At 38.2% G+C, this 15,662-nt stretch overlaps 1 protein-coding gene across 1 annotated transcript in view; it reads right to left on the bottom strand.

Annotated features, from left to right (window-relative positions):
• ITGA8 (integrin subunit alpha 8) overlaps positions 1 to 15,662 on the bottom strand; it is a 130,286-nt gene that overhangs the window by 27,078 nt on the left and 87,546 nt on the right. Inside the window, exons 23-26 of the mRNA XM_063452474.1 lie at positions 13,965 to 14,045; positions 10,515 to 10,620; positions 9,193 to 9,351; positions 2,454 to 2,585 (exon numbers count right to left, since the gene is read on the bottom strand). Coding sequence (XP_063308544.1) covers positions 2,454 to 2,585; positions 9,193 to 9,351; positions 10,515 to 10,620; positions 13,965 to 14,045 — 478 coding nt within the window. The remainder of the gene's footprint in view (positions 1 to 2,453; positions 2,586 to 9,192; positions 9,352 to 10,514; positions 10,621 to 13,964; positions 14,046 to 15,662) is intronic.

The raw sequence follows: 15,662 nt of genomic DNA, 5'->3' as shown, positions 1-15,662 counted from the left end.
CTCTCACTCCTTGCTCATTGTGAGAGAATAGGAGGATGTACTGGGTTTCCTTGTGATTAATGACTGGAGATCTGTATATTACATGCATAGGCCACTTATTTATTTTTAGCTATTTTCCCTGACAGCACTCTGGATGCTGACATGAATTTAAGACCATCGGTTTGTCATTCTATTTCACAGCTTAAGTTTATTTTTCCATTATTTGTCCATACATGGACATTTGTCAAAATTGTTAGAATGGGCTTGCTTTAAGTATCTTTCTTCTAACTGCCAGTAAGTACTTTTTTGATAACTGTCCTTTTGGGAAAACAAAAAACACCTGAAAATGTGGACCTTTGTGGATAGAGCCTTCTGTCTCGAAGCATGCAGGGATCTGAAACGGTTACGACGTCTTGTAAAAGAGACTGGAAAGAAAACACTTTGTAGACCAAAGACATTTACTCCCACAATAAAACTACAGTCACAATATGGTTGTTCGAACAATTAGCATGTCGAACTACGGAGATGTGAAGTTAGCAAGACATAGAACAGATTCCGAAGCTCTGATGATACTAATCAGCACAAGTGTTTGGTTTTATTAAAAGAACTTTGCGGAGTAATGAATCACGAAATATAATCACTTTGAAGTGTTTTACATGAAAGTAGATTAGCATTGTTTGATCACTGGCAATATTCCACATTCAACACTGTGAACTTGCCTTCGGTCTAGTGATTAAACAATAGGTAATTGATGTAGATTGTAAGCTCTCAAAATGCACCGTATCAGTTTCTTTTCGACTGTTTAACTGAGTGGTCTGCTAAATACACTGTGAGTTGTGATCTGATCTGATTTGTGATATGTAGACAAAAACAACCAATCTCCACTTCTAACTTTCCTATTTTAGTCTAAATTGTGCAAATCGGTTGTCAACAATATAGTATATTAGAGCACAGTGTAAAATATTTAATTTGTCCGATTACATTTGTATACATTTAAAAAAAAATGTGTTTGGGTAGTCCCAAGGTTTGTCCTTGTGGCGATTCGGTTTAAACGATTTTTGCCCATGCAAATGATTTGGAAAAAGGATTCTGACGAACAAAAGGAGTGCTAAAATTGGCCAATCGAGTTCATAGATCAAGTGAGAAGAAGTAACCAGTAGAGGAAATAAAGGAGGAGCAGTAAAAATAAATAAATCTATCTTTATGTACGGTAGTTAAATATGTAATATATAAATATATAGATTTTTGTTAGTTCTCCTTCCTCTATTGATCACTTCTCATTTGATACGAAAATGAAATCAACATTACAGGGCATTGCCATAACCATTAGTCATCTCTTTCTTTAAATCTATGGAATTAACTATGAATAATATAATTGTCCAAGTCGTTTGTTCGGGATACTTCATACTTTTGGTGATTTGGAGTTATGGGATTATGATGACCAGCCATCAGTCACAATTCAGACGAATTGCAGTTCATTTGAAAATGAAAGCATGCGTTTCCCATTTAGTGTACAGACTCCTAAATGGTGTTAGTTCTTTTGGATTGTATATACTTATGTCTATGCAGGCAGATGCCACATGCCACATATAGTCAAAGCCCAGCTAAAACCAGGCAGCTGACATTTCAAGGTCCTATTGCCCTATATATATATATATATATATGTACCACCCTGGCCCACTACCTTAGCTGTTACTCCAGACAACATTGTAACAGTGAAGGTTTTTGTACGGTGGGTAGGTTGACAGTACTGAGATATGGCCAGCGGAGTATCAGTGAAGTGTGCTGTATTATTGAACCAACTCTGACTTGACAGGGGATAGAAACTAACACACACACACACACACACACACACACTTTACAGCCACTAGCTAAAAATCTTTCAGCTTTTTTTGTGGCAATATGCTGTTTAAAACCACCTACTTAAGGGGTTCCCAAAAGGTAGATCAGCAGATGTTGCAGAACTACAGTGATGTTTTGCCAGCCTTTAAGAGAATCATCAGGAAGCTAAAGTTCTAAATTATCTCCTGGGATACCATTTAGAAAACCTGCTCTAATCACTTGCCAGTACAGACCTTGCCAAATTCAATGCAACTTATAATTTAAACTCGATTGAGGCCCTACTATTCAGAATTAATTCAACTTCTGAGCTAAGCTTGCATTTAAGGTCAGTAGAGAGACCTGACTGAATTACAAGCTGACAAGTAAACAGCTTATATTTCATTTCACTCAACCAAGCACAAGTCTGCTTCAGTTGCCCCAAGGTCAACAAATATTATATGACCCTTTCAAGGGGATAAACTAACTCAGTGATTTCTATTAACAGCAGAATCTAAAGGTGGAAACTTGTGTTTTTTACTGTTATATATGACCAACATACTGGGTAGTCAGCAAATCTATGTAATAGGATGCTTGTTTCTTTACAGCTGTTGCCATTTTAATTATGTGTCAGTATTATGCTTTTGCCCTCTCACCAGTAGTTTTGTTGGTATCGGAATATGTCGAAGAGGCTCAGGCACAGATACATCCCTGCGGCTCACAGCATGAGATACACTGGAATTTCGTAGGAACGCAACTAGTCCTGGAGTGTCCTCTGCTTCACTTGGCTGGAAAGGAAACAAATGACCCATTAACCAATTATTGTAAAAAAAATCAGTTTAATGTGAAAGGCTGTCGTAGAAATACACACATAAATGGGACATGCTTTTGATTTTTATTGGAGGAGACATAATTACTCGTGCCTTTTGCAACAGAAGCTTTACAATAGAACACGCTAACATGTAGCTTGGCAGCTTTTTAACAGCAATGTCCAAGGCTCCCCATTGGCCTTCTAGATGGCTCCCTTTGGCCTTCTCTAAGAGGAGGCTTACAGACAAAGATTTTTAAAATAAGGGTAGTTAGTCCAGACCAAATAACAGGAAATGCAGCTAAGTCATTGTATGTATTATATTTAATATTACAAGGTAAACCTATCACAAAATACCTATCACTTTACAGCCCATATAACATCATTTATGAATGTATTAGAGCATATTTGAAATGTTCTACTTTTATCAAAGATTCCATTTACAATGATGAACAACAATTGGGTTGGAGAAGTAAGATAAAAGTAGGGTACTGGATCTGAAGAGCGGCAGACTGGAGAAGTGGAGACAGACTGTAATGAATTGAGAAATATGTTGCAAATTACAGGCCAATGCAGGGTGAGATAAAAACAATCAGTGAGCTTGTTATGGTCAGAGAGCTTCTGTGCCTGTCAGTGAACTGGTCTGTAGTGAGCATTGTGTATGTGTGCGTGAGTTTGTCTGTAGTGAGATTTTGTAGGTAAGAGAGCACCGCTGTCCCGTGTTGCCGGGAGGGCTAAATATGAGGTAGCATGTCAGTGGTTGCGGCACACGTGTGTTTAGAGAGATTTGAAGTGAGGGTGCTATGATTGCATAGAGGTGAGAGGGCACAGTTGTGCATTATCAGAGATGCTGAGAGTGATTGGGTGTATCTCTTCTCCTTAGTGTGGCTACGCAAGCTGGTGGTTGTACTCTCACTGCCTTGAGTGAGAGTACTCCTAACCAGGGATGTATTTACCACAAGGCAAACAAGGCATTTGCCTAGGGCGGCACTTTCAGGGGGGTGCCAAAAAACTTCACCCAATCTTCCAGACAAATGCCTTGTTTGCCTCATGTTCTGGGGCTGTCCACCTTACTGTGAGTGAATGTAGCTGTCAGTGTGTGTCTGTGAGTAAGTGAAAGTGTGTGTCTTTCAGTGAGAATGTGTGTGCCTGTGAGTGTGTGTGTGTCAGTGTGTATATGTAATTTTATGTGTATCTGAGAGTGTGTGTCTGTCAGTGAAAGTGTGTGGTTAAACAGTTGGTTAAACAGTGTGTGCCAATGACTGTAGGTGTGTGCCAATGACTGTATCTGTCAGTGAGTGTACATCAGTGCATGTATCAATGAGGCCATGTGTCTGTCGGTCAAAAAAGTGGCCTTGACACGAATTGGGGGGCAAATTTAGATTTTGGGGGTGCCAGAATTTAGTCGTGCCTAGGGCAGCACAAGTCCAAAATACACCACTGCTCCTAACCAAAAGAGTTGCGGGGGGGGGGGGGGGAAGGGGAAAGGGTTGGAAGAGTGTGCGTGTTGCCCTTCTATTCATTTGGTGGACTACCTGGTCCAGGGTTAGTTTGTACATCTATATGTGGCTATTGCCGTGCTGTGACATTAGGTAGGCGATGGGCTATGCTGTACACGTAATGTTGTACATTTAAAAAATAATGCTAAAGATTAATTCAAATGAGGAAAATCATAGCAAAAAAAAATCATATAAGCCAAATCAGCAGAAAAGTTGAGCTAAAACAGTTGCAGTCTTTAGACTTGCGAAGGTGATGCCCTATTTGAGATAGGCTTCCTTCCGTGGGTTCTTGTGCCTTGCGGTTAGCCAGTCCCCATGAGGCTGTCTTGAGTCTGTGGCCTGGAAGCTCCTAGCACTCGGAACAAATGGTGTGACATGTTCCGGGTCCCAATTAGCAGTAGTGGGTTTTGGGGGAGGATTAGCCGTCGGGATCTCCAGTCCCAGTGTCTCTAAGAATCTGGGTGCCTCCTTCATCAAGGCAAGCATGTGTTAGGTACCGTTCCGGTGCACCACCAGGGATCAATTTGTCCCCCATCTGTAAGTGATGCCTGACGATCTTAGTCTGCTGGTGAGAGAGCTGAAAGTTTTACACCACATGAGGGTGGCTTTCGTGAAGTCTTGGAAGAAAGTCAAGGTAGCGCCCTCAAAGGCCAGAAGTGTTTTGCTTTTTAGAACTGACATGAATCTTATCATGGACCGTTAGGAACCTGAGTATCACGTCTCGGGTCACTTTTGAAGGTGCCTTTGCTGATGTGGGTAGGCGGTATATCTCTTCGGTGGCCAGTTTCTTTGCTGTAGCGTGAGGTAACATTGTAGCCAGTAGGCGTCTGGTGTGGTGCAGCAGTTCTTCTGGTGAGATTTCTGCTGGGATGCCCTTTATTTTTATGTTTGTGCAGCTTTGACATTCCTCCATGGCTGTCAGCTGTGACGTCGTGGGCAGGCTGATCTGACCTCGTTGGGGAGGCACTGTCCCATGTTTTTCTCCACACGTTAATGCTGAGTATTGCTTCCAGGCTTGGAAGTGTCAGCGTGGGGTAGGCCCAGATTTTCCGCCTCTGCTTCGGCTGAGTGGAAGCCGCCAAGAATGGCATCTATCGCCTCAGGAGGAGTTAAGGAATCTTGCTGGCAACTTTTTGGAGCTGGATTGGCATGGGTAGTGAGATATTCATTGGATAGTGGGTTTTGCAGAGGAGCATGCACGAATGGTGTCTGTTCAGGTTGATGGTCAAGCTCCACCGTAAGAGAGCTTTTTTGTGTGTCTGTGTGCTTGTCTATAGTCAGCATGCATGTGTATACCATTGAGTGTCCCCAAGCAGGGTCAATCACAGCGAGGGGCTGCAGCCAAGTATCAATATATCAGTTTCCAAAACATATAACTATATTATGTATCATGATTACAAATCATGTATTTAGTGCTTTGGGCGTTGTATGTTAAAATGATCCTGTCATGACAGATTTACTTATAAAAATAATAATAATAATTCTATATACATATATTACACACACACTATGTACAGTTGCAAGAAAAAGTATGTGAACCCTTTGGAATGATATGGATTTCTGCACAAATTGGTCATAAAATGTGATCTGATCATCATCTAAGTCACAACAATAGACAATCACAGTCTGCTTAAACTAATAACACACAAAGAATGAAATGTTGCCATGTTTTTATTGAACACACCATGTAAACATTCACAGTGCAGGTGGAAAAAGTATGTGAACCCTTGGATTTAATAACTGGTTGAACCTCCTTTGGCAGCAATAACATCAACCAAACGTTTCCTGTAGTTGCAGATCAGACGTGCACGGTCAGGAGTAATTCTTGACCATTCCTCTTTACAGAACTGTTTCAGTTTAGCAACATTCTTTGGATGTCTGGTGTGAATCGCTTTCTTGAGGTCATGCCACAGCATTCAATCGGGTTAAGGTCAGGACTCTGACTGGGCCACTTCAGAAGGCGTATTTTCTTCTGTTTAAGCCATTCTGTTCTTGATTTACTTCTATGCTTTGGGTCATTGTCCAGTTGCAACACCCATCTTCTGTTGAGCTTCAGCTGGTAGACAGATGGCCTTAAGTTCTCCTGCAAAATGTCTTGATAAACTTGGGAATTCATTTTTCCTTCGATGATAGCAATCCGTGCAGGCCCTGACGCAGCAAAGCAGCCCCAAACCATGATGCCCCCACCCCCATACTTCACAGTTGGGATGAGGTTTTGATGTTGGTGTGCTGTGCCTCTTTTTCGCCAAACATAGTGTTGTGTGTTTCTTCCAAACAACTCAACTTTGGTTTCATCTGTCCACAGAATATTTTGCCAGTACTGCTGTGGAACATCCAGGTGCTCTTGTGCAAACTGTAAACGTGCAGCAATGTTTTGTTTGGACAGCAGTGGCTTCCTCTGTGGTATCCTCCCATAAAATCCATTCTTGTTTAGTGTTTTACAAATTGTAGATTCGCTAACAGGGATGTTAGCATTTGCCAGTGACTTTTGTAAGTCTTTAGCTGACACTCTAGGATTCTTCTTCACCTCATTGAGCAGTCTGTGCTGTGCTCTTGCAGTCATCTTTACAGGACGGCCACTCCTAGGGAGAGTAGCAGCAGTGCTGAACTTTCTCCATTTATAGACAATTTGTCTTACCGTGGACTGATGAACAGCAAAGCTTTTGGAGATACTTTTATAACCCTTTCCAGCTTTATGCAAGTCAACAATTCTTAATCGTAGGTCTTCTGAGAGCTCTTTTGTGCGAGGCATCATTCACATCAGGCAATGCTTGTGAAAAGCAAACCCAGAGCTGGTGTATGTTTTTTTATAGGGCAGGGCAGCTGTAACCAACACCTCCAATCTCATCTCATTGATTAGACTCCAGTTGGCTGACATCTCACTCCAATTAGCTCTTGGAGATGTCATTAGTCTAGAGGTTCACATACTTTTTCCACCTGCACTGTGAATGTTTACATGGTGTGTTCAATAAAAACATGGCAACATTTCATTCTTTGTGTGTTATTAGTTTAAGCAGACTGTGATTGTCTATTGTTGTGACTTAGATGATGATCAGATCACATTTTATGACCAATTTGTGCAGAAATCCATATCATTCCAAAGGGTTCACATACTTTTTCTTGCAACTGTAACTCAATTAATTATAGCGTTGCAATGGTTTTTTTCCATGCCTGCTTTGTGTTCGCCGTCTGGCCCTGATAAGCATATAAAATAAGGAATTCTAGAACCCTGAAAATGATTCTCTGGGTATTAATTTTATATATGTTCACTTTATATCCAGAACCCTAAAGCTTTTTACAACATGATATAAAATAATAATTACATTTGTAAAGAGGACAGTAAATTTACATTAAAGGAATAGGGAAGCTATGAGCAACTGGATGCCTGAAACAAATGATTAAACAAATGCACACTTGTAAAAACATTTTCTTGTCCTGCAACTCGCCCCAGCCTCCCCCTCCCAGGTCAAAAACTGCAATCCTTGGAATTTTCTTGTACTGCTAAGAAAACATATAAACTTTTATTGTTCTGATTAATGGAACCATTAACTTCCTCATCTCTCATTTATTAATAATGATGACTAGATAATAAAGAAAAATATAATACATAGCAGTTCTAAAACAGAGCCTGGGTTAATCGTGTCACTTAAGCCGCTATTAGGAAACATTTCCTATCATTGATTTCTCTTGTCTGATGATGAGATGTTTGAGATGTGTGGCACATAAATATTATATTTCAAGTATATAGAATAACGAGGGAGCTTAAAACTCATATGAATCCTAGTAAACTAAATCAATACAACACTAGTTGACAGCAATGTTTTCCAAGGCAATATTAATAACAACCTGAATTGTTAATGGCCCTTAAAAACTTGATAAAAACTTGATAAAAACTTGCAAATGTTCAATTACTTTGGGGAAAATAATTTGTCAAAGAACAAGTATGATAAGTGTGTGTTGAAAGCAAAAGGGTTAAACTGAGAACGTTCTTTCCCCGGATGTGTCTGTCCTGCCCAGTAAAACTGATCTATCCTCTGATATCCACTGATAGGTAGGGATAAACAATCCAAGGAGTTTGGGCTTCCAGCATCAGTTACAGTTGCCATTATTTATTATCTCCAGCCAAAATGTTTGTTGCTTTTTTCCATGAACGCTCGGAGGGAAATGGATGTCAAGAATAATATTTCCTTTTCTTAGAGCAATGTATATAACAGGCATTTGACAAAGGAGCAGTTAAAGGCACATATGAGGCAGAGGCTCCGAACAGATTAACCTCAATGTTTCTGTTTGTGAGAGTTTCTGTGTGGACCAATACCAGGAACAGATGGGAAAGTTACAAAAAAACTAGAACAATCCTTCCTAGTGAATAAATAACAAATTCTGAAGTGTTAATTATTCACTTGGATTGATTGTTCTAGTTTCTGAAACTTTCTTATTTACTTTTGGTATTTTGTACTTTTTGTTGGTAAGGCCCAGGTTAGTTCTATCGCTATCCACCTGACACCAAGTACTGGATTATTTTCATTCACAGGGCATTGTATATACTTTAGCTCTGAGTGGATCAATGTAGTGCCATCTTATGTAGAGATTCTTTTTGGCCAGTCCAGTACTGTCTCATTTTGTGGTTCTTTTATTCCAAAACGGTGCTGTCTCAATGGGTGGTCAGTCTTAATGAAAATGGTGCTTTCTCATTAAGTGGTGACTCTGCATGAAATTAGTTTGGTCATCCTACGTCAAAGTGGTCCTTTTTTTACGGAGTGGTAGTTTCTTTGGATCAAAATGCTACTGCCTCATTCTTTAAAAATCCTGAGAGGGTTGATCCTCTAAGTCCACATAATACTGTCTACCTCGGTGGTTCCTCTAAGATGTGTGCTCTCTCTCTCTCATTGGGTCATAGATAAGTGAAAGTTTTACTGGCCGACTAGGGAGACAACCATGGCAGAAGGTGTGATGCAATATTAATCTGCAATGCCACTCAGTTGCTATGTTACTATGAGCATGGTAATCTCGTGGTAATTTTGAAGTTTGAAATGGAAGTGGGAATACAGGTATTACACAATTATGTTACGGGGATAATTATATACCTACCTTTATTTTTAAGGTGTTGATGGCACTTTCTGGTTGGCATTTTAGAGGACCTTCTGTTTGAATTTCAAAAACATAGAGTAGAAATTCTTCGCGGCTCTGTGACGGCCACGCAACGCTGAGATCGGTGTCACTGATAGCACTCGGTCCTATATTATGCAGCTTAAAGACACGAGGAACAGATAATCTATCCACAACATTCACACAAAGTTAGATAATCATGTGAACATTGGAGATCTACAATAATTCTTATCTTACTGAGTCGCATGCGTTAATCCACTGCACAAAAAGAGTTCAACATTTAAAACTGCATGTCGGAAACATTTATTTTATAGATATACAAATTTAAAATGTTGCATTCATTTGCTTAATCGTTAAGTCCCATATTGCTTCTTCAGTTATGTAGCAAGGTCCATGCTGAGCTCTTCAAAATTATTTAGATTTTTTTTATTCTTCTTATCTACTGGGTTAATTTTTTTTTTTTTTTTTAAAACTCTTTATTACTAGAAGCTTGGACTTTACCAATATCTAACTGGGTTAGCCAGTTTTCATTAGGTTAAATCAAGACTGCCGACAGCTGTTGACAGGAAATATTTGCATTGAAAAGCGCAAAGATTTTATATGATTTATTATATAGCAAGTGAATATGTTACAGTAAATTATGAATCATGCAACTAAATAAAAAATATCAGTTCATGGAAAAATAGATCTACGCAATAATGACTAATCAGTATATGCAAACTCTATGTGGGGTTAGTAATTAAAGTGAGAATTTTTGGAAATTCAAATTGAAGACCAAATTAGCCAAACTGGAAGCATGGCGGGCTTGACAAATGTTTAGCTACCCTGTCCTTAATTTAAAATTCACTTTGACGTCCCAGCAATTCTCACTTTAGTTAATAACTCCGACAGTCAAGCAAATGATAAAAATGCACAACTGAACAATATAAAAAGTCAGGGAGTAGATTTAGTGGTGAGTATTTAGAAGAAGTTTGATCAGCCAGTATAAGTATTGATTATGATCAGTAAGGTACAGAATGATGTAGGCGACACTTCATAAATCCTGTTTGTAGCAGGTAAGCAGGGATATCAATATAAAATGTCCAGGGGGAAGGGGGGAAACCTTATTCTGAATAGGCACTCTAGGTGGAGACACTTACATATAGGTAAGTGCATGACTTTGTCAATTCTTTCACATTTTGAAACAACTTGTCTTATGAACATTAAAATTCCCCCATATATCTTCAGAAGACGTGCTGTTAATTATGCTGTTCTGTTTAATATGTAATATGCTTTATAATAAAAAAAAACACAGTTAGGAATACCTCATAGATGTGCTGAACTAGTGGTCCAATTTCAACTTCTTCAGTGGGTTTTTCTTTCGGTTCCCAGTTGGGAATAGGGAGAAGAATTTGAGGCGGAAGTGACACACTGTGAATTATGAAGAACAATGTAGGGAAATAATGGGGATCAGATGGTACAAACCAAGGTGGGTTACTCAAGGCACTAAAGAGATATCCATTATTTTTGCAAACTGTAATTCTATGTTATGGGCGAAAAATTAAAGGGCACTAAATGAACCGTTATAACTATAGCTTATTTTAGCGATTATGAGGCGAGGAGTCTTCTTTGGGTGCTGTCCCCATATTTAGATGAGTCTTGAATCCGAATTAAGACCCATGCTTCGAAAGTGTGGAATACTATTTCATTGGTTATCTTTACAATGCACCTTTGGATGGCAATGATGGGCAGTAAGTGCTGAGGACACATTAGTGCAGTGCTCAGAGCCTGTCTGTGTCTCTGAGGTTGAATGGTATTGGGCACATGTTGCTGAAGGAAAACATTATTTTGGTGGCAGCAGAAGGACCCTGCTTTAAATTGCAAGAGAATTACTTAAAAACTTTGACCAATAATGTTCAAAGACTCCTTGCATCATGACGTTACATTTAGATGTAGTGGTTATGGAATACACATTTAGGGTACACATATTAAATAAGAGTATGATAAGCTGCAGTGCCTATGGCGTACATATTGGTGAGGAAGGATCACGAGGTGATGGCACTAAAAAGAGGCACATAAAAGGGACAGTGTTAAATAAATGAATATGTTTAGGGAGCAAATTGCATAAGATGCCCTGTGAGACAAACATATAAAATATGTAAATAGAAAAGAAAATCCTATATTTTCCTAAGCAACTAAACTTGTTCTTCTAGTGGTATTTGACCTTACATCTTAAGAGGTGATGATACTAGAATATTATGCTTTCAAATTTAGCATCTAAGTTCTACTCAGTCAAAATTAGAACATTGATGTTGTAAGATCAATATCACACAGGATTGTTGAGCAATTTTACAATGGGGAGCTTTGCACAAACGTCAATGAAATATGTTAGTCTGATAAGGATAAATGTTGCCAGATAGGAGTCAGAACTGATCCAGGGTACAGCTTAACGTTGGTGATATTATTAAGGCAACTGAATATGCAGCCTGGAGGATCCCATTACCAGCTCCGCCGACTGTGTGTAATTTTGGGAAAAACCCTTTTATCCTTAAGTTTACACAACTGTAGCTGGTTATCGATAATAAGTTATTTCCTCTGCTTTTTTTCCCTTGTAGAGGCTACTATACAAACCATAAGACTAGAAGCTTGTTGCTTTTCTTTCATTGTATAAAGGAAGTTTCAAATAAAACGCAAAATATAAATTAGTATTATTATCATCATGTGTTGTATGTACTTATTTGCCCTTGAATCACCAAACTCCTTTTGCCTGTTAACTGTATAAATGTATTGGATGCTGAATGCAAGGAAGTTTGTTGGCATGCAAAAGAAAACCAGGCAACCCTCACCATACAGAACGCACATGTCACAAACACAAAAACACACACACACACACACAGACACACAGACACACACATATTTCTCGATTAAAGTTTCAAATAAAACTGAAACGTCAACAAAAAAGTTATTTTTGAAAAAGTAAAAAGGACATAAAATGTAGCCAAATTGTTACTCTTTTCTTTTACTATCGGTCTCCCCTTTCTTTTAGCAGAAGTCTACAGTTTTATCGCCCATCAGGGAATTAGGAACCTGTTTCATTTTACAGTATGTGATGTCAGTACATAATGGATGGATCTGGAACGTGTTTGTAGGGGTCACTATAGTCGAAGGCCCGGCTGTGTACCAATAAAAGAAAGAAAGCAGACACAGCAAATTCCAGGAGCCTGTGTATGCTATCAAACAGGATGTCTACCGTTATTCCCCTGACCAATATTATATAGACATGGAAATATGTATTCCTGCGAATTTGAAGGAATTTAAAGAGAAAGTATCTTAAAAAAAAATAAACTTCTAATTTTTTTGACAGCAGTATTGTTTATTTCATTTTAAATATCTATGAAATGATAGCACTCTTGCTTATTCATTTTGTACTGTTTTGGTGACTTTACCATTCCCTTTTTCGATCTAGGATTATTATTATTTACCTTTTGAATAAGTGAAAATAAAATCATAGAGATTGTAGTTTTCTAGTAATAAATGTGGATATTATAAATGTGTTTTAATCTCAAACACAGAATTTAAGAACACACTGTTTTTGGTCAAATTACCCCATTCTTCATTGGTTAACATCACGCCCCCTTGTCAGAGGGTGCGCTGAGTGGAGGACATAGGTAATATGGAGGGGAGGGCCTGTTGCCAATAGCTAATCTACACAGAATTCACATTAGCCAGCCTGTCTGCTGACACCCCAATTACACAGTCAGAAGTGGATTTACACCTCCAGCAGCAGAAGGGGTTGAACTCTGTATGTGCAGTATTTAACAGCTTCCTTAACCCCTTAAGGACCAAACTTCTGGAATAAAAGGGAATCATGACATGTCATGTGTCCTTAAGGGGTTAAAGGAACACTATAGTCACTATAGTCACCTAAATTACTTTAGCTAAATAAAGGAGTTTTAGTGTATAGATCATTCCCCTGCAATTTCACTGCTCAATTCACTGTCATTTAGGAGTTAAATCACTTTGTTTCTGTTTATGCAGCCCTAGCCACACCTCCACTGGCTATGATTGACAGAGCCTGCATGAAAAAATAAATTGGTTTCACTTTCAAACAGATGTAATTTACCTTAAATAATTGTATCTCAATCTCTACATTGAACTTTACTCACATACAGGAGGCTCTTGCAGGGTCTAGCAAGCTATTAACATAGCAGGGGATAAGAAAATGTTAATTAAATAGAATTTGCAATAAAGAAAGCCTAAATAGGGCTCTCTTTACAGGAAGTGTTTATGGAAGGCTGTGCAAGTCACATGCAGGGAGGTGTGACTAGGGTTCATAAACAAAGGGATGCGGTCTCTCCAGTTTTTGTCAACCTGTTTTTGTCCCTTTGCTGCTACTGTGATAATGCGGCAATTTTGGAGAAGGTTAATATCCTGAAAAGATTTGCGAGTTTTGTGGCAGAGTGAACCAACACTCCTAGCCTATCACTGCCATTCAGACTTGGATGGATTTGCAGTGGTAATGTGGAAGATACAGTTTCACATTATCACTGATGTAGCAGGGCAACCAAACTTTGGGTGCCAAGGATAGCTATGTTTTTAAAACTGCTTTAAAATAGTTGAAAACTGCACTCTAAGTTAAGGTGGTTATGGTGCTTACAATGTCTCTAACTTTGTGATAAATATTAACAAAATCACTATCATTAAGTCATGCTTATTTCTGCATGTCATTTCCTTTTAACAATATAATAAAAGCGTAATAAAGATGTCTCACTTACCCTCTTATTTCGACTTGTGCCAAAGATGTAATATTTATCTGGAGGCTAACAAAATTACTGTTGGGATTGTCCTTGTTGGAACTGCAAAATTAATTTAAAAAAAAATGTTAATTGTCATGAATTCAAAGTGAATTTAAACTTTTAGGTCAAAATATTAATATTGAAAACCTTACTAACTTAGAAACAACTAACTTAATAATTAAACTTTTAATTCATTTTTAAAAGCAGAAATTCAGAATATTTCATGTCAACATTTCTACATTTGCATGCCTTCCAACATTATAAATAAACAAAGAGGGATTTGGGCCCAAAATGGAGACTGTCCCCCCTAATTAGGGACAGTTGGAAAGCAATATAACGGTTTTGTTAACAAAATCTTGTTAACAAACGGAGAACAAAAGATTTAGTCCCACGCTACACTGTACTCTACATAACATACAAAGCAATTCATAATTGGAATTGTGGGTTTAATAAGACATTTTGCTCACATCTGTGTGGCATCTAAGCATCAATAAACTGCAAAAATGACCAAAAACAAACTTTGATGAAAAATGTATGGTCTCACAGAAAGAAAAAGACGCATGCATTGTTGTTTGTCTTGATGTAAATAAAAAAAAAGCTTTTAACTCTATCTAAGAAAACAATTTAGCATCTCATAAGGCTAAATCTTTCCATCATTAAAATGAACAACATATTTTGCAACAAACTCACTAAGCCTTTATATACATCTGTCTACTGCCAAGCTCGCATTGTGTATTCTAATAATAGCCACGTTTTCTTTTTCTGTTGTAATCCCATTTTATCCGCACTCATTTAAGTGAACAGCTCACAAGAATTTCACATAGTGACGATAACATTTTGCTAGACTCCCATGACTGTGATAACAACTATTGAGTAAAAAAAAAAAAATCTGGGTTTGAAAATTACAAAAGTTCAATTATCATCTTTAAAGAGAAAGTACAATGCATGGTCAAAAGTATGTCGATATCTGCTGGTCAAACATCTCATTCCAAAATCATAGACATTCATAGATAGTTGTTCTTCTGTTTTTTGCTATGACATTCTCCACTCTTCTTGTAAGGCTTGTTGATAGATATCATAGACTCCCGAATGAAGTTACAAAAGTATAAGTGAAGTGAGGATGGACAATAACGCTGGGGTGAGTAGGCCTGGTGTGCAGTCAGCATTTTATTTAATCCCAAATGAGATACGAGTTTAGGTTAGGGAGCTGTACATGCTAGTCATATTCTCACACACAGATCTCGACTGTATCATGCCAATAGTCAGAATCTTTTTAATATTGGATCTCACATTATTATTTGTGATGCCAAAGCAGTAAAAGATCTCCTCCAAACTTTTGTCACAAGGGAAGGAATAAAGGGAAGGGATTGTTTGGAATAAACAAGTTTAAAAAAATCCAGAAACAGAATGTCTTCAAAATGCCAAATTTATAAAAAAAAATCCAGAAACAGAATGTCTTCAAAATGCCGACTTTATTAGCAATCACAAGTCATGGTGAAACAATGTCATCATCTTGTGATTTCTATTGAAGTCTGAATTTCTAAGACATTATGTGTCCAGATTCCGTACTCATTTGTTCAATGGATAAGGGAGACTCGCCACCTCCAGATTCTGGTTAATGAGCCAATGTCTATATGAAGTTTATTCATCTGAAACATGAAGAGTCCTTTTTCTTGT

This window comes from Pelobates fuscus, chromosome 4 (genome assembly GCF_036172605.1).
Source record: "Pelobates fuscus isolate aPelFus1 chromosome 4, aPelFus1.pri, whole genome shotgun sequence".
NCBI lineage: Eukaryota > Metazoa > Chordata > Amphibia > Anura > Pelobatidae > Pelobates > Pelobates fuscus.
This window is presented reverse-complemented; position numbering and strand designations above follow the sequence as displayed.